General features: G+C 38.9%; 1 protein-coding gene across 2 annotated transcripts in view; it reads right to left on the bottom strand.

Moving 5' to 3' along the window:
- The window catches only part of DMBT1 (deleted in malignant brain tumors 1), a 53,058-nt gene that overhangs the window by 24,698 nt on the left and 3,098 nt on the right, over nucleotides 1-25,262 (bottom strand). The window contains exons 4-14 of one of the 2 annotated variants that reach the window (XM_088131896.1): nucleotides 23,295-23,582; nucleotides 22,435-22,458; nucleotides 18,410-18,436; nucleotides 13,867-13,893; nucleotides 12,041-12,349; nucleotides 9,558-9,578; nucleotides 7,958-7,990; nucleotides 6,149-6,457; nucleotides 3,661-3,681; nucleotides 2,060-2,092; nucleotides 244-552 (exon numbers count right to left, since the gene is read on the bottom strand). In XM_088131896.1, the coding sequence (XP_087988022.1) occupies nucleotides 244-552; nucleotides 2,060-2,092; nucleotides 3,661-3,681; nucleotides 6,149-6,457; nucleotides 7,958-7,990; nucleotides 9,558-9,578; nucleotides 12,041-12,349; nucleotides 13,867-13,893; nucleotides 18,410-18,436; nucleotides 22,435-22,458; nucleotides 23,295-23,582 (1,401 nt within the window). The remainder of the gene's footprint in view (nucleotides 1-243; nucleotides 553-2,059; nucleotides 2,093-3,660; nucleotides 3,682-6,148; nucleotides 6,458-7,957; nucleotides 7,991-9,557; nucleotides 9,579-12,040; nucleotides 12,350-13,866; nucleotides 13,894-18,409; nucleotides 18,437-22,434; nucleotides 22,459-23,294; nucleotides 23,583-25,262) is intronic. The other variant, XM_088131897.1, reaches the window with a different exon arrangement.

Below are 25,262 nucleotides of genomic sequence, written 5' to 3'. Positions count from 1 at the left end.
ATCTCGTTTTTTCTTTGCTTGATGAGCCCTATCTCTTAAGAATTTATAATTTTACATCCACCATTTCCTTCTGTGTTTGATACCATCATGAGTTCTAGTTAGGTGAGTTAAAATATTAAGTTATCTGTTGGCTAGTACACTTTATATTGCACACACTAAGTTGTACAAACTGTTCAGCGTTAACTGACAATGAAAAAATAACGTATAAAATATGTATATTTATCTGACAGAATAAGAAAGTACCTGAACAAATAACTCCAGCATCCTCTCGGTGGTTGCAGTTGTGATTTCCCCAGCCTGCATTTGCACAGTGCCCAAAATTGTACTCATTCCCATTGCACTGAACATCATCCAGGTAAATTGGGCCATATCCTGCGCCAAAATATGCTTGTTGTGTTGCTTGAATGGCTTGTCCACATCCAAGCTGTCTGCATACCACTTTTGCATCATTCAGGTCCCAAAGATCATCACAAACAGTCCCCCATTCTTCATAATTTCGCCTAATTTCAACACGTCCTTGACAGTAATTACTTCCGTTCACCAATCGGAGTTCTTGAGAAAAAAAAAAACATTGTTCAGCCATAAACAGTCACAGACGGGTATGATAAGCTGTTCTTCCACCTAAAGGAAATATTTTCACAACCACACTTTTCTGTAGGGTACAGGATTAATAATGGTGCTCAAGATATGAAGATGTGAGAAAATCTCTATCTTTATAGGGACTCAACTTTTGGATGTCTGTCTGCCATCACTATCCTAGTGCGGCAAAATAAAATAAAATAAAATAAAATAAAATAAAATAAAATAAAATAAAATAAAATGAAATGAAATGAAATGAAATGAAATGAAATGAAATGAAATGAAATGAAATGAAATGTGGGGTGGGGGGTGAGTAAGAGGACCATGATGAGAAAGAATGGAACACAGGACATTCCACTGTATAGAAACTACTCAAATATGCAGCCATAAACATCCTCCAAACAACTGGAATACCAGTTTATAATATGTACTGTGCTGTCCCTCATCCCCTTACTGAAATGTTTTTGTCTGAGGTCCTTCATGGACAAGCAGACAAAAGGCTTGACAGAGGAAACCTGTTGTTATATCACAAGACCTGTCTCAAATATTTGAAATAAATGTAAATGCTGTAAGTAAACATTCTCAGCTGAATGGAGATGTACTGATCTTTTGGCAAAAATAATTGCAAATTGCATTCTATGCTGACACTATTTTAAGAAATTCAAAATAGGTGTGGACCATGGCTATAAAAATTTGCCAGCCTTTATTCTTTGGGGGCCAGCATCAACTCTCTAGCATGTTCTTATTTTCCATTGAGGCTGAGACTTGACTTAGGATAAGGCTTAGTTGCATTTTTGATTGCCTGTTGTAGTAGCTGCCTTTCTATTAAAATCACTCCTTTGAATTCTGGTGCTGGACAATAGGTTGAGAAAGCTTGGGCAACAAGAACAAGCCATCCAATATTAAATGAAGTAAAACCAGACCGTTTACTGGAAGTACTAATAATGAAGCTAAAAGGTAGATAGCCAGAACCTAATTTATTTCACAGACAAGAGTCACATCTGGGAGAAGACCCAGATGTTGCAGGAAAAAAACCTATTAAAAAATAGAGGCTAAAAGAAGGCAAGGTCCCTAGATTCCCTCACTGATAACAAAACCTTGAGGTACAAGGATTCAAAGAAGCAATTATTGACAAATAGTCCTAGTGAAATGATGTCCCTTGGGTCACGTGGAGTCAAAAGTGACTGAACAAATGAACAGCAAACTTGTAAAGCTCTGGGTTAAGTCTGTTTCTTTCTCACAGAACAAAAAGACAGAACAGAACAAAAAGAATCTCAGGTTAGCTGTGCATCTTGAAACCGAGCAACTGTACATCCTTTAAAGGTTTCTGAGAACTCTAGGATTCAATGCTATTTGATAATAAGACTGCATTCTCTAGTACGGGATCACAAACATAAAAAGCAGTATCCAGGAAAAGGCTGTTTTATACCCCAAACGGCTTAGATTTAACAGGTGAAACAAATCTCCAAAACTTTCTTACGTAGCGTTGTTGATGTTGTTGGCCAGTAAGGAACTGCAAAGTGAACAAAGATAAAGTATTAGATAGGCGACAGTGACAGATAATTCTGTGAAGGTTTGTGAACATGTAGCATAATATACAAGGTTAAAAGCGATTTGATTTTATTTTCAGATTTCAATCATGAAAGTTGACATTACTGAACATTCAACCGCAGTAGCAAATACACTGAGTCACTGAATACTCTGCAATCACCTGATAGGAGTTTTTGTTTGTTTGTTTGTGTGTTTACACAGTACAGTAGTTCCAATAATTCAGAATAGAGATGTGCAATGCTTCAGCTTTGAAGGGGAAAAGGTGGTTTGAGCAGACAGGCATGGCACCTGCCAGGAATTTCTTAAACCAGTTGCATCTTTTCCAGAAACAGATTCCAGAAATTGTTGGTGGGTCCTTTGGGAGCTACCATCTGTTCTGAAATCCCTAGATTTGAACTGGAACTTGAATGTCATAATGTATTATCCACTGTATTTTGGATAAATGTGTTTAGATCGCAAGGTTTTCTGCTGCAGTAGATATAACTAAAGTTATGCCAGCGTGTTGTACAGTGAAGTGGATTTTATTACCACAGTTAAACCCTAAAGGTAAGTTTGTGATGGGAGGTGGATGGACTCAGTTACAGTGGCAATGGGTGCACTGTTGGAAGACCCGAAAGACCAGGTTAGGGACAGATCGTCATGGAGAAAATCCGTCTCTGTGGCTGTTAAGAGTTGACACTGACTTGATAGCGCACGATCAATCTAATATGAAGGTTCAAAGTATGGCTCTATGACAAACACTGAAAGAAATAAAAAGCAAAGGGTAATTGCCAAATTAGTTTACATTTTATAGTTGGATCCTTATACCCTGCTTTGCAGATGTAATTTCAAAATTACCTGTTGTTTGTCTTTCAAAATTTGTCAATAAACAAAGAGTAAAGATGAGGCATTTTGCATTTATATCATCAAGGAAACAAAAGATATTTTATTTCTACTCTATACAGGCTATTTCATTAAGCTTCAGCCCTTTTTCAAAGCAGCTAGGAAGACTTTAGTTCTCACCATTTGTAAATGCAAACGTATATTGGTAGTTCAAAAATATCACGCTGAACATTTTTTTGTATTTTGTTAAGGAGAACAAGGCCTCAGGAGAGAAAATAAGAAATTGCACTCATTTACTGAGTGAAAAGCTGCCGCTTCTTCCAATGACAAAGCTAAAATCTGATTCTGAAGGCAATATTGCTGTGCAGGAAACTATCCAGGCTACCCTAACAGTGGATAGTCCAGATTTTACCATCAGAAACCTGTCCCTGGTTGTAAAGGCTATCTGGGTGCAGAGGAATAATCCAATGTGCACTCATGTATGCTGATTTTTGAGGAAAAGGACACATGTTCCTAAAACGAAACAAGAACCCGGGTGCAGAGCTGGGAAAGAGTGACTTATTTGGACAGCGTCATGTTGCTCAGGTGACCACTGGACAATGTTGATGGAACACCCCTCACCCCCCATCTCCATATTGTCAACTCAGCTGTAGGTCTTCAAATAATCAGAAAGAACTCTGAAAGACAATTCTAGTGTTTCAACGTTACCTGTTGTGGTAGAAACGCTCGCTGAAAAAGAAAAAAAGGGATTTCATTACATTCCAAGTGATTTCATAGTTTATCCACACAACGACTGTACTGTATTGATATGCATATCGACTGCCCACCGCACTGCTTGTCGAGTGAATACAATGACCAGAAGAATAATGGTTGCTTTGTTGCTAAGTCTGCACAAGTTACTCACCTGTACTCATTTTTCTGACAACTATTTGGTTTCAAGAGGGCACTTATTTGTGAGTGCAAAAAAGGGAAAGGAATCTGTTTTTCCCGTAACTATTCAGTGTGATTAAAAGTGTGCTGGGTCTCTCTGCCTGCACTGCAATCGTTATGTAGCTAATTCTGCTTGAATGCAAGAGTTTCTGGTGGCATCATGTGACCTATTTCAGGGATGGTGGAATTAATGTCTAATCTGAGGGAGATATACCTCTGATGCTGTGCTGGGCATTACAAAAATACCTCCCCCCCCCCCCCCATTCTAGCACATATCCTTGTAGAGATGGCTCAGTAGAGTCCTTGAGTCATGTGCACTCTTTATTACTAAATAAATAAATAAAGAGAGTTACTGCTCTCTCCATACAGAATCCTGGATGATATTTATCCATCCTATCCTGAAATTCCCTGCAGAGAGCACGATCTATTTGTGGCTTCCCCTGTCCAACCATTATTCAGGTAGATCTTCCTGGGTTGCCCAATTTCGTGCCCTCACATGCAGCAGGAGGTGCACTGATTATCAGGAGGCTTTTGGGTGCAATTCAAAATTCTGATCATCACCTCTAAGGCCCTTTATGGCATTGAGCCTGGTTATCTGAGGGACTGCCTGTCTTCTGTGGCTTCTGTCCATTCTATGCAATCAGACAGAGCCAGCATGCTTTGGGTCCCATCAACTAGATGGGGTCACTTAATGGGACTGAAGAAGCAGAGGTCTGTTACAGAAGCCCCCCTCTGAAATGATGTCCCCTCTGAAATTCATATGGGCCCTGACCCCATTTAAATGAACTCTTAAAACCTGACTCTTTCCCCAGGCCTTGGGTAGAGCGGTTGGTAGACCCCTTGTGGGATGTTTGTTGTGGTAGTGCTGGCATTGTTGGTCCAGATGTTTCTTTTGTTTGATCTCTGTATTATTCCATTTTTACTTGTCTCATATTGAATGCTGCCAAAGTCAGGATGGAGTATTTATCAATATTTTCATTTTTTATCTATTTTATGCTATTCTGATGGCTGGCTTTATGGTTGGTGATTGGTTGCTTGGCTTTTGGGGCTCTTGTTCCAGTTAGCTGTTTTCTTTTTCTTTTTTCTCTTGTTTTCTTTTAATTTTTAATCTGTAACCCACTCAGAGTTCGGTGGCCTCAAAACTGGAATGAGTGAATGAGTGAATGAATGAATGAATGAATGAGTGAATGAATGAATGAATGATGGTTTGATTTGAAAAGAAAAAGAAGGAAGAAAATAACCCTAAATCCCAGTTAAAATGTTTTAGTATGGAAGCTCAACATATTTCATATTAAATCATTTGCATTTTTTTAAAAACAAAAGCATTGTTTATTTATGCAAACATTTATAGAATGCCCACTTCCTAAAGGACTTGAGGCACTTTATTAGACAAAACACTAACTTGCAGTGTTTATATGATCTTTAAAAAGGTTAAATTAAGACTTGTAACTGAGGCTAATACAAACACAATCTGATTAGGAATACGGACTTTTAAAAAAGTTAAGAATAAAATCCTTATTTAAAAACATTTATTGAGGTTTTCTGTGTTTTACCAAAGATTCAAAAAATCTCCCACTTGGATGAAGTATTATTCAAAACCTTATTCTGTTTTGGAACTTTTAGCTCGGACTGCTGACTTCATTTTTCAATATTTTATTCTCTCAGTTCTGTCAGGGACTATACCAATTCCACTGACAACCTTCAACCTGAGAATACAGGCAAATTAGTTATACTTGATGTGCTGTAAATTCTCTATTGAAAAGTATATGCTCCAGGACAAAGTTTCCCCAATAAGCAGGACTGGGCTGGGAGGTGGGCTGGGCTGGGCTGGGCTGGGCTGAGAGAAATAGACAGCTCCAAAGTGACCCAGTGAGCTCCATCATTGAGTAGGAACTTGAATCTGGGTCCTGCTATCCTAGTCCAACAAGTTAACTTCTCTTGTATGCCAGGCCGACGTGACATTTTTCTTTAGATAAAGGTTGCTGACAGCTGGATTGCTTCCTCTGCAAGCCGAATTTTGCCCATCTCGTTTTTTCTTTGCTTGATGAGCCCTATCTCTTAAGAATTTATAATTTTACATCCACCATTTCCTTCTGTGTTTGATACCATCATGAGTTCTAGTTAGGTGAGTTAAAATATTAAGTTATCTGTTGGCTAGTACACTTTATATTGCACACACTAAGTTGTACAAACTGTTCAGTGTTAACTGACAATGAAAAAATAACGTATAAAATATGTATATTTATCTGACAGAATAAGAAAGTACCTGAACAAATAACTCCAGCATCCTCTCGGTGGTTGCAGTTGTGATTTCCCCAGCCTGCATTTGCACAGTGCCCAAAATTGTACTCATTCCCATTGCACTGAACATCATCCAGGTAAATTGGGCCATATCCTGCGCCAAAATATGCTTGTTGTGTTGCTTGAATGGCTTGTCCACATCCAAGCTGTCTGCATACCACTTTTGCATCATTCAGGTCCCAAAGATCATCACAAACAGTCCCCCATTCTTCATAATTTCGCCTAATTTCAACACGTCCTTGACAGTAATTACTTCCGTTCACCAATCGGAGTTCTTGAGAAAAAAAAACATTGTTCAGCCATAAACAGTCACAGACGGGTATGATAAGCTGTTCTTCCACCTAAAGGAAATATTTTCACAACCACACTTTTCTGTAGGGTACAGGATTAATAATGGTGCTCAAGATATGAAGATGTGAGAAAATCTCTATCTTTATAGGGACTCAACTTTTGGATGTCTGTCTGCCATCACTATCCTAGTGCGGCAAAATAAAATAAAATAAAATAAAATAAAATAAAATAAAATAAAATAAAATAAAATAAAATAAAATAAAATGAAATGAAATGAAATGAAATGAAATGAAATGAAATGTGGGGTGGGGGGTGAGTAAGAGGACCATGATGAGAAAGAATGGAACACAGGACATTCCACTGTATAGAAACTACTCAAATATGCAGCCATAAACATCCTCCAAACAACTGGAATACCAGTTTATAATATGTACTGTGCTGTCCCTCATCCCCTTACTGAAATGTTTTTGTCTGAGGTCCTTCATGGACAAACAGACAAAAGGCTTGACAGAGGAAACCTGTTGTTATATCACAAGACCTGTCTCAAATATTTGAAATAAATGTAAATGCTGTAAGTAAACATTCTCAGCTGAATGGAGATGTACTGATCTTTTGGCAAAAATAATTGCAAATTGCATTCTATGCTGACACTATTTTAAGAAATTCAAAATAGGTGTGGACCATGGCTATAAAAATTTGCCAGCCTTTATTCTTTGGGGGCCAGCATCAACTCTCTAGCATGTTCTTATTTTCCATTGAGGCTGAGACTTGACTTAGGATAAGGCTTAGTTGCATTTTTGATTGCCTGTTGTAGTAGCTGCCTTTCTATTAAAATCACTCCTTTGAATTCTGGTGCTGGACAATAGGTTGAGAAAGCTTGGGCAACAAGAACAAGCCATCCAATATTAAATGAAGTAAAACCAGACCGTTTACTGGAAGTACTAATAATGAAGCTAAAAGGTAGATAGCCAGAACCTAATTTATTTCACAGACAAGAGTCACATCTGGGAGAAGACCCAGATGTTGCAGGAAAAAAACCTATTAAAAAATAGAGGCTAAAAGAAGGCAAGGTCCCTAGATTCCCTCACTGATAACAAAACCTTGAGGTACAAGGATTCAAAGAAGCAATTATTGACAAATAGTCCTAGTGAAATGATGTCCCTTGGGTCACGTGGAGTCAAAAGTGACTGAACAAATGAACAGCAAACTTGTAAAGCTCTGGGTTAAGTCTGTTTCTTTCTCACAGAACAAAAAGACAGAACAGAACAAAAAGAATCTCAGGTTAGCTGTGCATCTTGAAACCGAGCAACTGTACATCCTTTAAAGGTTTCTGAGAACTCTAGGATTCAATGCTATTTGATAATAAGACTGCATTCTCTAGTACGGGATCACAAACATAAAAAGCAGTATCCAGGAAAAGGCTGTTTTATACCCCAAACGGCTTAGATTTAACAGGTGAAACAAATCTCCAAAACTTTCTTACGTAGCGTTGTTGATGTTGTTGGCCAGTAAGGAACTGCAAAGTGAACAAAGATAAAGTATTAGATAGGCGACAGTGACAGATAATTCTGTGAAGGTTTGTGAACATGTAGCATAATATACAAGGTTAAAAGCGATTTGATTTTATTTTCAGATTTCAATCATGAAAGTTGACATTACTGAACATTCAACCGCAGTAGCAAATACACTGAGTCACTGAATACTCTGCAATCACCTGATAGGAGTTTTTGTTTGTTTGTTTGTGTGTTTACACAGTACAGTAGTTCCAATAATTCAGAATAGAGATGTGCAATGCTTCAGCTTTGAAGGGGAAAAGGTGGTTTGAGCAGACAGGCATGGCACCTGCCAGGAATTTCTTAAACCAGTTGCATCTTTTCCAGAAACAGATTCCAGAAATTGTTGGTGGGTCCTTTGGGAGCTACCATCTGTTCTGAAATCCCTAGATTTGAACTGGAACTTGAATGTCATAATGTATTATCCACTGTATTTTGGATAAATGTGTTTAGATCGCAAGGTTTTCTGCTGCAGTAGATATAACTAAAGTTATGCCAGCGTGTTGTACAGTGAAGTGGATTTTATTACCACAGTTAAACCCTAAAGGTAAGTTTGTGATGGGAGGTGGATGGACTCAGTTACAGTGGCAATGGGTGCACTGTTGGAAGACCCGAAAGACCAGGTTAGGGACAGATCGTCATGGAGAAAATCCGTCTCTGTGGCTGTTAAGAGTTGACACTGACTTGATAGCACACGATCAATCTAATATGAAGGTTCAAAGTATGGCTCTATGACAAACACCGAAAGAAATAAAAAGCAAAGGGTAATTGCCAAATTAGTTTACATTTTATAGTTGGATCCTTATACCCTGCTTTGCAGATGTAATTTCAAAATTACCTGTTGTTTGTCTTTCAAAATTTGTCAATAAACAAAGAGTAAAGATGAGGCATTTTGCATTTATATCATCAAGGAAACAAAAGATATTTTATTTCTACTCTATACAGGCTATTTCATTAAGCTTCAGCCCTTTTTCAAAGCAGCTAGGAAGACTTTAGTTCTCACCATTTGTAAATGCAAACGTATATTGGTAGTTCAAAAATATCACGCTGAACATTTTTTTGTATTTTGTTAAGGAGAACAAGGCCTCAGGAGAGAAAATAAGAAATTGCACTCATTTACTGAGTGAAAAGCTGCCGCTTCTTCCAATGACAAAGCTAAAATCTGATTCTGAAGGCAATATTGCTGTGCAGGAAACTATCCAGGCTACCCTAACAGTGGATAGTCCAGATTTTACCATCAGAAACCTGTCCCTGGTTGTAAAGGCTATCTGGGTGCAGAGGAATAATCCAATGTGCACTCATGTATGCTGATTTTTGAGGAAAAGGACACATGTTCCTAAAACGAAACAAGAACCCGGGTGCAGAGCTGGGAAAGAGTGACTTATTTGGACAGCGTCATGTTGCTCAGGTGACCACTGGACAATGTTGATGGAACACCCCACACCCCCATCTCCATATTGTCAACTCAGCTGTAGGTCTTCAAATAATCAGAAAGAACTCTGAAAGACAATTCTAGTGTTTCAACGTTACCTGTTGTGGTAGAAACGCTCGCTGAAAAAGAAAAAAAGGGATTTCATTACATTCCAAGTGATTTCATAGTTTATCCACACAACGACTGTACTGTATTGATATGCATATCGACTGCCCACCGCACTGCTTGTCGAGTGAATACAATGACCAGAAGAATAATGGTTGCTTTGTTGCTAAGTCTGCACAAGTTACTCACCTGTACTCATTTTTCTGACAACTATTTGGTTTCAAGAGGGCACTTATTTGTGAGTGCAAAAAAGGGAAACGAATCTGTTTTTCCCGTAACTATTCAGTGTGATTAAAAGTGTGCTGGGTCTCTCTGCCTGCACTGCAATCGTTATGTAGCTAATTCTGCTTGAATGCAAGAGTTTCTGGTGGCATCATGTGACCTATTTCAGGGATGGTGGAATTAATGTCTAATCTGAGGGAGATATACCTCTGATGCTGTGCTGGGCATTACAAAAATACCCCCCCCCCCGCCATTCTAGCACATATCCTTGTAGAGATGGCTCAGTAGAGTCCTTGAGTCATGTGCACTCTTTATTACTAAATAAATAAATAAAGAGAGTTACTGCTCTCTCCATACAGAATCCTGGATGATATTTATCCATCCTATCCTGAAATTCCCTGCAGAGAGCACGATCTATTTGTGGCTTCCCCTGTCCAACCATTATTCAGGTAGATCTTCCTGGGTTGCCCAATTTCGTGCCCTCACATGCAGCAGGAGGTGCACTGATTATCAGGAGGCTTTTGGGTGCAATTCAAAATTCTGATCATCACCTCTAAGGCCCTTTATGGCATTGAGCCTGGTTATCTGAGGGACTGCCTGTCTTCTGTGGCTTCTGTCCATTCTATGCAATCAGACAGAGCCAGCATGCTTTGGGTCCCATCAACTAGATGGGGTCACTTAATGGGACTGAAGAAGCAGAGGTCTGTTACAGAAGCCCCCCTCTGAAATGATGTCCCCTCTGAAATTCATATGGGCCCTGACCCCATTTAAATGAACTCTTAAAACCTGACTCTTTCCCCAGGCCTTGGGTAGAGCGGTTGGTAGACCCCTTGTGGGATGTTTGTTGTGGTAGTGCTGGCATTGTTGGTCCAGATGTTTCTTTTGTTTGATCTCTGTATTATTCCATTTTTACTTGTCTCATATTGAATGCTGCCAAAGTCAGGATGGAGTATTTATCAATATTTTCATTTTTTATCTATTTTATGCTATTCTGATGGCTGGCTTTATGGTTGGTGATTGGTTGCTTGGCTTTTGGGGCTCTTGTTCCAGTTAGCTGTTTTCTTTTTCTTTTTCTCTTGTTTTCTTTTAATTTTTAATCTGTAACCCACTCAGAGTTCGGTGGCCTCAAAACTGGAATGAGTGAATGAGTGAATGAATGAATGAATGAATGAATGAGTGAATGAATGAATGAATGATGGTTTGATTTGAAAAGAAAAAGAAGGAAGAAAATAACCCTAAATCCCAGTTAAAATGTTTTAGTATGGAAGCTCAACATATTTCATATTAAATCATTTGCATTTTTTTAAAAACAAAAGCATTGTTTATTTATGCAAACATTTATAGAATGCCCACTTCCTAAAGGACTTGAGGCACTTTATTAGACAAAACACTAACTTGCAGTGTTTATATGATCTTTAAAAAGGTTAAATTAAGACTTGTAACTGAGGCTAATACAAACACAATCTGATTAGGAATACGGACTTTTAAAAAAGTTAAGAATAAAATCCTTATTTAAAAACATTTATTGAGGTTTTCTGTGTTTTACCAAAGATTCAAAAAATCTCCCACTTGGATGAAGTATTATTCAAAACCTTATTCTGTTTTGGAACTTTTAGCTCGGACTGCTGACTTCATTTTTCAATATTTTATTCTCTCAGTTCTGTCAGGGACTATACCAATTCCACTGACAACCTTCAACCTGAGAATACAGGCAAATTAGTTATACTTGATGTGCTGTAAATTCTCTATTGAAAAGTATATGCTCCAGGACAAAGTTTCCCCAATAAGCAGGACTGGGCTGGGAGGTGGGCTGGGCTGGGCTGGGCTGAGAGAAATAGACAGCTCCAAAGTGACCCAGTGAGCTCCATCATTGAGTAGGAACTTGAATCTGGGTCCTGCTATCCTAGTCCAACAAGTTAACTTCTGTTGTATGCCAGGCCGACGTGACATTTTTCTTTAGATAAAGGTTGCTGACAGCTGGATTGCTTCCTCTGCAAGCCGAATTTTGCCCATCTCATTTTTTCTTTGCTTGATGAGCCCTATCTCTTAAGAATTTATAATTTTACATCCACCATTTCCTTCTGTGTTTGATACCATCATGAGTTCTAGTTAGGTGAGTTAAAATATTAAGTTATCTGTTGGCTAGTACACTTTATATTGCACACACTAAGTTGTACAAACTGTTCAGCGTTAACTGACAATGAAAAAATAACGTATAAAATATGTATATTTATCTGACAGAATAAGAAAGTACCTGAACAAATAACACCAGCATCCTCTCCGTGGTTGCAATTATGATTTCCCCAGCCTGCATTTGCGCAGTCCCCAAAATAGTATTCATTCCCATTGCACTGAACTTCATCCAGGTAAATAGGACCATATCCTGCGCCAAAATATGCTCCAGATACAGCTCCAGTAGCAATTCCGCATCCGAGCTCTCTGCACACTACATTTGCATCCATCTGATCCCACGAGTCATCACAAACTGTTCCCCACTGTCCATAATCACGCCGAACTTCAACACGGCCTTGACAGTAATCCCTTCCATTGACCAATCGGACCTCTTGAAATTTAATTAATTAATAAGTTAGTTAGGTTTTTCTTCATAAAGAGTCACAGACATGATACACAGATATGATACCATACCCAGCATCTCTCCAACTTTGGCTGACCTCAAAACAAGTAATCAGGATTGGATCTTCTGCAACAAGTATTCTGGGAGATCATTAGGAAATGCCAAGGCTATACATTTGATTGGGAATTTTAAAAAATCTAAGAAGGAGTTGATGGAAATCTCTTCTATATTGTTGCTAGAAAATTAACACATTGAGCTCCATCAAGGGAAATGTTATTTTCTCAAAACCACAAATTTGAAATGCTTTAGTTTTTTTAAAGGTTATCATAACATCACTTTCTCACTTCCATTTTAAATAAAATCACTTACTCAACACATTCCTTGTCTTACTCTATTAAATTGTCTGCATCCATTTCTTTTTCTTTCTTGTTTTTTAAAAGATCCATAATTGAATACAACTGTTCAACAGAACTATTTTTCTTAGTTGAAGATATTGGAAGAAAATAGGGATACTGAGATTTGAGGCTGCAGTTTCCAGCAGCTCCAGCCAGCATGGCCAAAAGACTATAAGAAACAAAAGCTCATGTCTGCAGGCTGTCTACTCCAACTCTATGCTTTTTCACACTGTATAAATAAGATATTATACCAGAAACATAAACAACCCCCTCCCCCAAATTCTACCTCAATAAACATACGTCTGATATCTTTTATGGATTTCTCTTTCAAAAGCAAAAATGACTGTCATATCAGAATAGTGGTTTTAATTTTCTGATTTTAAAGCCTATCACGAGGCATATTTGTTAATTTCAACAATGAACTGGAATGAAAATGATACTGAATATGTTCCACTGTGGGTTCAACTTAAGTTATGATTTGATACTTTTGAAATCCTGGCAAATTCTTGGCTCTAACTATGGCAGCAGTCTGATGACATTTCTAGTACTTCAGGCAGCCAAATGTATTTGGGTTTTCTTGGCAAAAAAATAATAAAAAATAAAATTCAATTTTATAAGAAATTGATGTTTTGGAATAATTCTTATTTTAAAATGGTGGAGATTTAAAAAAAAATAACAAGGGCTGAAAAGGGATAATTATTATGGATCAGTTAATATGCAACAATACTTCAAAAACAGTTTTGACTCCTGGAGAACTATTGTACATGGACAGGTCCAGTGGTTTTCTTGGCAATATTTTCAGAAACAGTGACTGACCCAAAGTCACCCAGCTGGCTTCATGCCTAGGGCAGGACTAGACCTCCGGTTTCCTTGGTCCTATACTAGCACCTTGACCACTAGGGTAAAATGGCTCTCAAATATCCTGTTTACCATGTAGGCTTTTGCAATATATCAATACAATTAAATTTAGTAGTTTTATTTGCAGTTGTTACTATCTGTATTATCCTTATTTCTATTTGCATTGGTCTTACTCTAGCACCTTACCACTAGGATAAAACATCATCCTTTTCAGATTAGCAAACTGTGAGAAAGCACAATGTTTAATATTACCTGTTCTATACCTGGTCGGTACAAGATCTGTAAAAAAAAAAAAAAAGGAAAAGAAAAGAAAAGAAAAGAAAAGAAAAGAAAAGAAAAGAAAAGAAAAGAAAAGAAAAGAAAAGAAAAGGCATTTGTGTGCTATTTTTGGTCATAATCATTTAATAACGTTTTAGTACGACATATTTTAAGGTATGTCAAACAAGAACAATTCTTATTTTAAAATGGTGGGAATTAAAAAAAAAAATAACAAGGGCTGAAAAAGGGATAATTATTAATTATTATGAATCAGTTAACATGCAACAATACTTCAAAAACAGGTTTGACTCCTGGAGAGCTACTGTACATGGATAAGTCCAGTGGTTTCCTTGGCAATTATCAGGCCCAGCCCAAGAACAACGATGAAACAGTCCAGTCCAATCCAGTTCCTTTATTAGCTTACACCGTATAGACAGAATCTTGCCAGACTAAACGCGTACTACAGCAACTAGTGGATGTAGCCTGGGAGATTCTAGGGAGTGGCTATCCTGAACCTCTTAGTCTTCCCACGCTCCCCTGCAGACTATGTTGTCTCTTGTCTCCTTTCCCCTCCTGGAATGCACCCCCTCCTTCCTGATAGCCTTGATCTTCCACATCACCCTCCTCTTTGTAGATACATTTCATCACAGCAATATTTACAGAAAGAGTGACTGACCCAAAGTCACCCAGCTGGCTTCATTCCTAAGGCAGGACTAGACCTCCAGTTTCCTTGGTCCTACTCCAGCACCTTAATCACTAGGGTGAAATGGCTCTCAAATATCCTGTTTACTACCTAGGCTTTTGCAATATATCAATATGATTAAATTTAGTAGTTTTATTTGCAGTTGTTACTATCTGTATCATCCTTATTTCTATTTGCATTGATTTAAAAGGTCAGTAAAATCAGCAATGAGAGGGAAAAATCAGTCTAACAAAGTTGGGCTGTAGAAATCCACAGTACCAGATGGCAGCAGAATCAGAGTTTTCTATTACTTTGGGACCATCCAGTGGTCTTCTGGAGTTTTAAAGCCCAGATATGATTGTTGTTGTTGTTGTTGTTTAGTCGTTAAGTCATTTCCGACTCTTTGTGACCCCATGAACCATATTGCGCCAGGCCTTCCTGTCCTTCACTGCCTCCCTGAGTTTGCTCAGTTTCATGCTCATTGCTTCAGTGATGCTATCTAACCATCTCATCCTCTGCCGTCCTCTTCTCCTTTTGCCTTCAATCTTTCCCAGCATCAGGGTCTTCTCCAAAGAGATCTCTCTTCGCATTAGGTGACCAAAGTATCTGAGCTTGAGCTTCATTATCGATCCTTCCAATGAGCAATCAGGGTTGATTTCCTTTAAGATTGACTGGTTTGACCTCCTAGCAGTCCAGGGGACTCTCAAGAGTCTTCTCCAGCACCACAGTTCAAAGGCATCAATTCTTTGGCGCTCGGCCTTCTTTATGGTCCAGCTCTCACAGCCATACATTACTACTGGAAAAACCATAGCTTTGACTATGCGGATCTTTGTCGGCAAGGTGACGTCTCTGCTTTTTAATATGCTATCTAGGCTTGCCATAGCTTTCCTCCCAAGGAGCAAGCGTCTTTTAATTTCATGGCTGCAGTCTCCGTCTGCGGTGATCTTGGAGCCCAAATAAATGAAGTCTGTTACTGCTTCCATTTCTACCCCTTCTATTTGCCAGGAATTGATGGGTCCAGATGCCATGATCTTAGTTTTTTTAATGTTGAGTTTCAAGCCAGCTTTTGCACTCTCCTCTTTCACCCTCATCAAGAGGCTCTTTAGTTCTTCTTCACTTTCTGCCATTAGGGTGGTATTGTCTGCATATCTGAGGTTGTTGATGTTTCTCCCTGCAATCTTAATTCCAGCTTTTGACTCTTACAGCCTGGCATTTCTCATGATGTACTCTGCATATAGGTTAAATAAGCAGGGTGACAGTATACAGCCTTGTCGTACACCTTTCCCTATTTTGAACCAATTGGTTGTTCCATGACCGGTTCTAACTGTTGCTTCTTGGCCCGCATACAGATTTCTCAGGAGACAGGTAAGGTGGTCTGGTACTCCCATCTCTTTAAGAACTTGCCACAGTTTGTTGTGATCCACACAATCAAAGGCTTTTGCATAGTCAATGAAGCAGAAGTAGATATTTTTCTGGAACTCTCGTGCTTTCTCCATGATCCAGCGAATGTTGGCGATTTGATCTCTAGTTCCTCTGCCTCTTCGAAACCCAGCTTGTACATCCGGTAGTTCTCGGTTCATGTATTGCTGAAGCCTAGCTTGTAGGATTTTGAGCATAACCTTGCTAGCATGTGAAATGAGTGCAATTGTGCGATAGTTTGAGCATTCTTTGGCATTGCCCTTCTTTGGAATTGGAACATAAACTGACCTTTTCCAATCCCGTGGCCACTGTTGCGTTTTCCAAACTTGCTGGCATATTGAGTGCAGCACTTTAACACCATCATCTTTTAGTATTTTAAATAACTCAGCTGGAATACTGTCATCTCCACTAGCTTTGTTGTTAGCAATGCTTCCTAAGGCCCACTTGACTTCACTCTCTAGGATGTCTGGCTCAAGGTCAGTGATCACACCAGCGTGGACATCAGGGACATTAAGATCTTTCTTGTATAGTTCTTCTGTGTATTCTTGCCACCTCTTCTTAATCTCTTCTGCTTCTGTTAGGTCCCTGCCTTTTTTGTCCTTTATCATGCCCATCTTTGCACTAAACGTTCCTTTCATATCTCCAATTTTCTTGAAGAGATCTCTAGTCTTCCCCATTCTATTGTTTTCCTCAATTTCTTTGCATTGTTCATTTAAGAAGGCCTTCTTATCTCTCCTTGCTATTCTCTGGAAATCTGCATTCAGTTGCTTATATCTTTCCCTTTCACCCTTGCTTTTCGCATTCCTTCTTTCCACAGCTATTTGTAAAGCCTCATCAGACAGCCATTTTGCTTTCTTGCATTTCTTTTTCTTTGGGATGGTTTTAGTTGCTGCCTCCTGTACAATGTTACGGACCTCCGTCCATAGTTCTTCAGGCACTCTGTCTACCAAATCTAATCCTCTAAATCTATTCATCACCTTCACTGTGTACTCACAAGGAATATGATCTAAGTCATACCTGAGTGGTCTAGTGGTTTTCCCTACATTCTTCAATTTAAGCCTAAATTTTGCAGTATGAAGCTCATGATCTGAGCCACAGTCAGCTCCTGGTCTTGTTTTTGCTGTCTGTATAGAGCTTCTCCATCTTTGGCTGCAAAGTATATAATCAATCTTGTTTCGGTATTGACCATCTGGTGATGTCCATGTGTAGAGTCGTCTCTTGTGTTGTTGGAAAAGAGTGTTTGCTATGACTAGCTTGTTCTCTTGACAGAAGTCTAATAGCCTTTGCCCTGCTTCATTTTGTACTCCAAGGCCAAACTTGCCTGTTATTCCGATTACTCCTTGACTTCCTACTTTAGCATTCCAATCCCCTATGATGAAAAGGACATCTTTTTGGTGCTAGTTCTAGAAGGTGTTGTAGGTCTTCATAGAACCGATCAACTTCAGCTTCTTCAGCATCAGTGGTTGGGGCATAGACTTGGATGACTGTGATATTGAATGGTTTGCCTTGGATACGCACTGAGATCATTCTGTCGTTTTTGAGGTTGTACCTCATTACTGCCTTTCCCACTCTCTTATTGACTATGAGGGCTACTGCATTTCTTCTAAGAGTTTCTTGCCCACAGTAGTAGATATAATGGTCACCCGAATTAAATTCACCCATTCCCATCCATTTCAGTTCGCTGATTCCCAAGATGTCGACGTTCAATCTTGTCATCTCATGTTTGACCACATCCAGCTTGCCTTGGTTCATAGATCTTACATTCCAGGTACCTATACAATATTGTTCTTTACAGCATCGGACCTTCTTTTCGCTTCCAGATACATCCACAGCTGAACGTCCTTTCGGCTTTGGCCCAGCCGCTTCACTCTTTCTGGAGCTACTTGGAATTGCCCTCTGCTCTTCCCCAGTAGCATATTGGACACCTTCCGACCTGAGGGGCTCATCTTCCGGCGTCATATCTTTTAGCCTTTTAACATTGTCCATGGGGTTTTCTTGGCAAGGATACTGGAGTGGGTTGCCATTTCCTTCTCCAGTGGACCACATTTTGTCAGAACTCTCTGTCATGACCTGTCCGTCTTGGGTGGCCCTGCACGGTATAGCTCATGGCTTCACTGAGTTACGCAAGCCCCTTCACCACGACAAGGCAGTGATCCATGAAGGGGCCAGATATGATAGACTAGCTTAAGCAAACAGTTTGTTTAAGCTAGTCTATCATATCTGGGCTTTAAAACTCCAGAAGACCACTGGATGGTCCCAAAGTAATAGAAAACTCTAACCATACAGCTTAAAAGATTGTGTTCCTGTAAGCATGACTATAATTAGAAAAAGAAGGAAATGCGACAGACAACATAGAAATTATATGTGATTTCTGGATTTCAAGCATCCTCTTTTTCAGATTAGCAAACTGTGTGAAAGCACAATGTTTAATATTACCTGTTCTATACCTAGTCATTGCAAAGTCTGTAAAAAAAAGAAAGAAAAGGTATTAGTGTGCTATTTTCTGTCATAATAGTTTAATAAGTTTTTAGTAATGCATATTTTAAGGTATGTCAAACTTATTTGATTATCTATTTGCACATACATGTACATGATTTTATTAATGAAAACAACTTGAAAGAAAAGTTATAACATAAAAAAAGTAATAACTGCATCCCATGTGGGACTATAGCCACTCATATATTAGCAGCTGGTATATCAAAACAGAAAATATCATAATCAACTTTCATTTGACTTCACATTTCTCTCTAACAAGCTAGTTATATGTACCTATCTGCCTTTTTAAAAACCTTAATTTTATGAGCTGCTCCATCTCTGATGTTATCAGGAAGTAAGAATAATTAAAGACAAAGATAAATAACCAGGTTCAGTTTGATGCTTTTAAAAATGTTAAGGGAATGGGAACTGCAAAGCATAGTGATTTCCCACATATCTTGTTGTAGGAACTAACCACCTCAGGGGGGCACTCCAAGTTAATTTTAGAGATTACATCTGAACAGCGGTTACATGATTCAGATTTTTCACATAAAGGCATGGCCCTCTTACCAGATGAAATTAATGACCAGAGCCCCTGGTTTCTCTAGAATTCCAAGTATTGCAGTTTTCTTTATGAAATAATTATCAATTATTTTGCCTTTTAAAAAGTCCACACTGGTGTATTATATTTGGCTAAATAATGACTGTGGCAACATACAGAGCATAGTTAAAGTGGATCCCTTAGTTACCTAAATGATACCCAAGGTGGACATGATTAACTTAAGTGAGGGTGCTTTCAATGCAACTGCTCTGATGAATTCTGCAAATTGTCTGAATTTCTATTGATTCAGAACCTGAACAAAAAGCCATCTTTCTCTATTCAGAATAGTCAATAGATGCGTTCACCATCCTATTCCTCACTTCAGGTTTTTTTCCCCCCTGTGAAAAGAAAAGAAGAGCTGTTCTACCTCATCTGGCATAATGGCTTATAATTTGGTGCATATTATAAGACTGTAGCACAAGCAATGATGACAAGATGGGTCAACAGTTCAACACATTCCTTTTTTTCCTACTTGTTGCTGATACAATAATAACCAAGACGGGAAGAGATGAATGGGAAATGTGTGCTAAAGGGTGATGCCCCCAAATACCTAGTAAACATGGAGGAAACCTAACTGAGATTAAAGGGCTAGGTAGAACTGCAGTTCTATTTAAGTGAGAGCCATGTACTTGGCTAAATAAGATTATTGCTAAAGAGGTACACTGGCCATATGCTCAGACTGGCCAACCTCCCCCAAACTCAAATGGGCCATCAAGTAAATTTTGACTTCTGGTGATTACAGGCACAAATTGTATAATCAGTTTTCTTGGCAACATTATTGGAAGTGATTTTGGCCAGTATCATCTTCTTCCTAGGACTGAGAGAGTGATTGGCCCAAAGTCACCCAGCTGCCTTCTGCGCCTAAGACAGGACTAAAACTCATGGTCTCCTGGCTTTTAACACAGTGCTTAACCCCTTGATTGGCTCATTTTGGAATTAGGGCTCTATAATTCGTAGGAGTTAGCTATTCATAATAATTCACTATTGGCTGCAGTGCTTACCTGTTCTAAAGGGTTGCAACTTTTACAAAAAGATCACTGAAACCTGGCATATGTGACTTAATTTGGTTAAGAGGCAATCATATAATTCTGCACATGGCAGTATAACTATTTGGTTCCAATAGAATTTGAACATCTTATATCTTGGAAGGTTTGTGGTCTCTGTGTATTAATTACAGGTAATCCTCGCTTAATGACTGGCCTGTTTAGCAATCATTCAAAGTTATGACAGTGCTGAAAAAGTAACTTTACAACCAGTCCTTGCACTTACAACTGTCGCAGCATCCCTGTGGTCATGTGATCGAGATTTGGGTGCTTCGCAACCAGCAGGCATTTACAACTATTGCAGCATCCTGTGGTCACATGATCACCATTTGTGCACTTAACAGCTGGCTTCCAACAAGCAGAGTCAATGGAGAAGCCAGAAGTGAAACTGAGGAATGCCACTGTGCAGGGCAGCCAAAAGGGCAGAGATGGGGAGGAAATAGGCAGGGTGTGGAGTTGAAGCACCTCTGTGGTCATAAGTGCAGGCTGGCTGCTAAACACCCGAATTTTGATCATGTGACTATGGAGGCGCTGCAACATCCATAACTTCAAGGACTGGGCATAAGTACCATTCATTCAGCACCTCCATAACTTCAAACAGTTGCTGTACAAGTGGTCGTAATTCGAGGACTACCTATATTTCTTCCTATGCTAAAAAGACTATGGTAACAACATTTTTGTATGGAAATTGAAAATACATGAGGAAATGTTGTCCTTATGTTTGAAATGGGTCAATGGAGTATTGATTAATCTATTGTTCCCCTGTAACTGATGTAACTGAAAACTCTTCAGATAAACAAACAGAGCAACAAAATGACTTCTGGAAAAAAAAGATTTAAGAGAATTTTATACCCAACCAGAACTTGCTTCCACATAATATCTAGCTGCCAAACAAGCAGCAACTGTGTAGTTTAAAATGCCATTTGTTAAGTCATGGGAACTGCCACACATACACACACACAAAAGATAAAATTAAATATCCAGATGTACTTATGGTTCTTTCCCATGTATACATATCAATTCTCAGCCCTTAGTACTAAAATGCTGTACAATTATGGAAGCATATCCCATTTATTTCCATTTCAGATCAGGATTTGTTTTGGTTTTTTAAACTTTTCCAGAAGCTAAGGAATGTTGCAATTACACAATATCAAAGAAACAAGACACTAAATCTTAATTACTCATCTTAAGGTTGAATGACCCAAAAGCACTCAAGTAGGCAACATAACCATCTCCCTATTTGTCCATATATTTCTCCAACTTGAGGGCGAGTCTCTCAGTCCATTCTTACACAGAAGAAATACACGAGGCATGATGTGACCATGGAACAAATACTCTCCTTTACTGCTGACAGATTTTCTAGCTTTTTGCCTGCTGGTCAGACACTGAATCATTTCAAGATTTCTTTCAATGGGAAGTGGTGTAAAATATTTTAAAGAAATGCAATAAAATAATTTGTTCTAATTGTAATACAATTACAGGAAGCGTGCTATGTGGAAGAGCCTTTGTGTGGAACATAGGAGGTGAGAATGTGAGCAGTGAGGATTTCTTATGAAAAACTCATGAATGAACCACCATTGGCCCATTTATTTGCTTGTTTATGTTATATATTAGGTTTATATTCTGTCTTTCATTTTGGGCTCAAGGTGGTATACACACTGCTCCTTCCTCCCAATTCCCCCACAGCAACAATACTATGAGGTGGGCTGGGGTGAGAGGGAGCAATTGGCTGAAGTGCTTTAGTGGCTGGGGATGGAGTTATGACATCACAAGTGCATAGAAAAGGTGTGGCCACACTGCTGCTTTCCTCATTCTGCAAAAGGAGGGCATTCCTGCAGATGCTGCAGAAGGAGTCATGATCCCACGCTTGTAGCTTCATGATCAATTGGGCCTTCCTTTCTCACAGCATATAATTATCTTGGAGGGAAGGGGGAAGAGCACTAATGAAGAAAGAAGGATTTTTAATACACATAAGGAAAATGAGGAGAGGTATTATACAGAGTGTGGCTTAACTTTCACATTTGGAACAAAATCTATATTAAATCTATTAGGTATTGTACACATTGTTATTGATCTAGCTGGGGGTAGATTTGTTTAAATAACAAAGTATTCTGCTGTTATAGGAAAATATGTGAATGACTAATGTTTATGATGATGCATTGTACAATCAAGTGGGTTTCCTAATGCCATTTTATTCCAATATGTTGGAATATGCAAAAAATATATATTGGGTTTTTTTTTTAAAGCAAAACAATGTTTTACAATAGTGAAACAAACTATTTATATTTCACAGCTGGATATGAATAACTTATTTTGCAAAGGTTGTATTAATTCAAAATTACCTGTTGGTGTAAGCAGTCCAGATCCTGTAAAGAACAAAAGAGGAAATATGAGGCATTTTGCATACATTCACCCAGGGTATTTAATAAACTTCAGATAACAGCTGGGAAATTTTTAACTTTTTGAAGGAAATGCTTACATATTAATATTTTTAAAATACAGTGCTGAAAACACGTTTGGCATCTTTTTAACTAATCCCATACCATCCCATTCTCATAAATCAGGACTGGAGAAAGCCATGTAAATCAGGTTTGCAGATACAGAGCTGGGGAACAGAGAATTTTGCCCAGGCCTAGGGCCCCAAGTGTGTGAAGGGCCCGTTTCATGGTTCTGTTGATACCGACAGTTTTTTAAGATCTCTTGGCTGCATTTAAATTATATGTAATTTTTTGTACTGTTTTTAATGGTGATTGTTTTTATTGTTGTTAGCCATCCAGAGTCACTGGTCTGAGATGGGTGGCTATATAAATTGAATGAATGAATGAACGAATAAATAAATAAATAAATAAATAAATTGTATAGCATCCGATCCTGTAAGTAGCTGAAGAAGACCCTAAGTATCTGGAACTTAATAAATATACAGATTCCTTTGATTATACCCATATTGTTCAAATGAATAGTAGGGAAATCCTATCAGCTCTCCTGCTATGATGCCCTCCTTGATGATGGAGCATGTCATGTTTTCAGCTGACCCAATTCATGTTATGTTCAGTTATGGCTAATATAGCCAACACTTCTGAAGGGCACCAGTTGGAGCAGCTGTGCATATGGATGTTGAATTGTACTTTGAATCTCTAGGTTTACTTCATAACTTGCTTTGTGTGGTATCCATGTGAAAAAAAAAATAGAGAATGAATCATACCTGCACATCTGACCCCAACATTTGTGTTGCTTCTGCAGCCTCCTTCTCGAAAAGAACATTGCCATAGGTAGTCTTCACTGCCAGTACAGTACACGTTGCTCAAGTAAGGGTAGACGATATTGGTGTGGTTTTCCATAACGCTAAGTGCTCGGCCACATCGCAGCTCCCTGCAGACGACCTCAGCCTCAGTGAGGGTGAAATTTTGATGACATACACCAGTCCAGCCACCAAAGTAATAAACTTCAAGAAGACCGGAACAATTGCTTCCTGACAGTCTCACATAAACTTCTTTAAATAGACATTAAAAAAAAAAAGATGTTGTTAATCACCAAGCCTCTGCATATTGGCTTAAATATTTGTACATTGAATGCAGATAAAATGATGGTTTTAAAACATATGTCCCAAATAAATGTGGAATTATTGCCTTGTTTCAGACTTACTATTTTTAAAGGGGATGCTAAAGAAAAATCTCCCCTTGGGGGACCTAAACATAATATAAATCTTAACCTTTTGTTTTTAATCTCCATTCCTTCCTCTAACAGGTCAGTAGCCTATCTCTAATGTGATAACTATGTGTCTGGGCAGAACTACTTCAGTTTATAGATGAGTCTCTTCCATTCAAAAGCTCCCTTCTATGTCAGAAAAAAGGGCCTTTTCCCCTCAGATACCTAGTTGTATGTTTTATTTATTTATACAATGCATAGGCTACCCAAACTCCCAGCAACTCCAGTTTAAAAAGTAAAGGAGAAAAAACCATACAAAAATGTCATAGGTGGTCTGAACTAAATGTATGAACCAAAAACCCATCCAACAGGAGGTCAACCATCACCCTGCCCCAAAGCCTGGGAAGATAGCCTGGGCTTCAACAGCTTCCTAAAGATAGTCAGAAGTGGGAGCTATCTGGATCTCTGGGTGGTTATCATTCCAGAGGGAAGGTGCTGCAACAGAGAAGGTGCGCTTCCCGGATCCCACTCAATGACACTGCTGAATTGATGGAATCTGAAGTGCACCTGGTCTGCCCAATCTCATGGGACAGTCAGAAACAACCAGAGACAGGTGGTCACTCAAATAACCAGACCCTATATTTATATAGGAGGATTCTTCGGTGTGAAGATCAATTAAACTGTGAAGGACCTAGCTGAGTTTTGAAGCAGTAGAGCCTGAACTCAAATACGCTTTGGATACACAAATGTTTTGGACTTAGCAGGTTGACAACTCAAAACCTCCATGCTTGAGAATTTTGTTCTATACTCTCCCTTGCCCCCATTCCTCCCCTCCCAAAATGTCTGCTGGTTTATTTAGGAGAATTAATTCTCTAAGGAGGTGCTATGTCTTTACTAGTATCTTGACATTGCTGTGCTGTTTTCTAACTACACACACCTACACTTTCAATAAAGGCTTGTCTTTACAGCTTCCCCCTTCCCACCTGCATGTGAGTGAAGGAGTCAATCTTTTCCTGTAAAAACTTTCCTTCCCAAACAAGCCATGACTGGAGAAGCAGAAGAGGAGTTAAAGGAAGGCAAACAGAGGGCCAGAGAAGGGCAGGGTAATCGCAGCACTACATGTGACATGGCAATGCTCCCTTGACCCCTGGGAATGGAGACCCAAGGCTAGGGCTACTATGTCAGGACTGCAAAACCCCAGTCAACCACTAGATGGCAGAAAAGAATTCAAGTTTTCTTGGCTGCCCTCTAGTGGTCATCTGATTCTTACAGCCTAGAACCTGGTAGCCTGGTTGTGGTGATCTTTATTCCTGAACCGCTTTTTCTTGTGATGATTTTTTTAAGGGCAAAGGCAGCTATACTTTGCCAGGACCTGCCCTTGGTACTTTGCTTAGAAAAGGTTATGGACAAACCTAAGAGAAGATGGAATCCGAGGATTAGCAGCCCAGTTTCACAGGGTGAATTAAAAGAAGAATCAAGATGATGATTTGGTCTTTTTTTTTTTATACTCTCCATAACTTGGAAC

Source organism: Python bivittatus, unplaced genomic scaffold (genome assembly GCF_059951505.1).
Source record: "Python bivittatus isolate LINGU-HERP-01145 unplaced genomic scaffold, Pbiv_v1 ctg000980_np1212, whole genome shotgun sequence".
Taxonomy (NCBI): domain Eukaryota; kingdom Metazoa; phylum Chordata; class Lepidosauria; order Squamata; family Pythonidae; genus Python; species Python bivittatus.
Note: the sequence above shows the minus strand (reverse complement) of the source record. Positions and strands in the feature narration are given on the sequence as shown.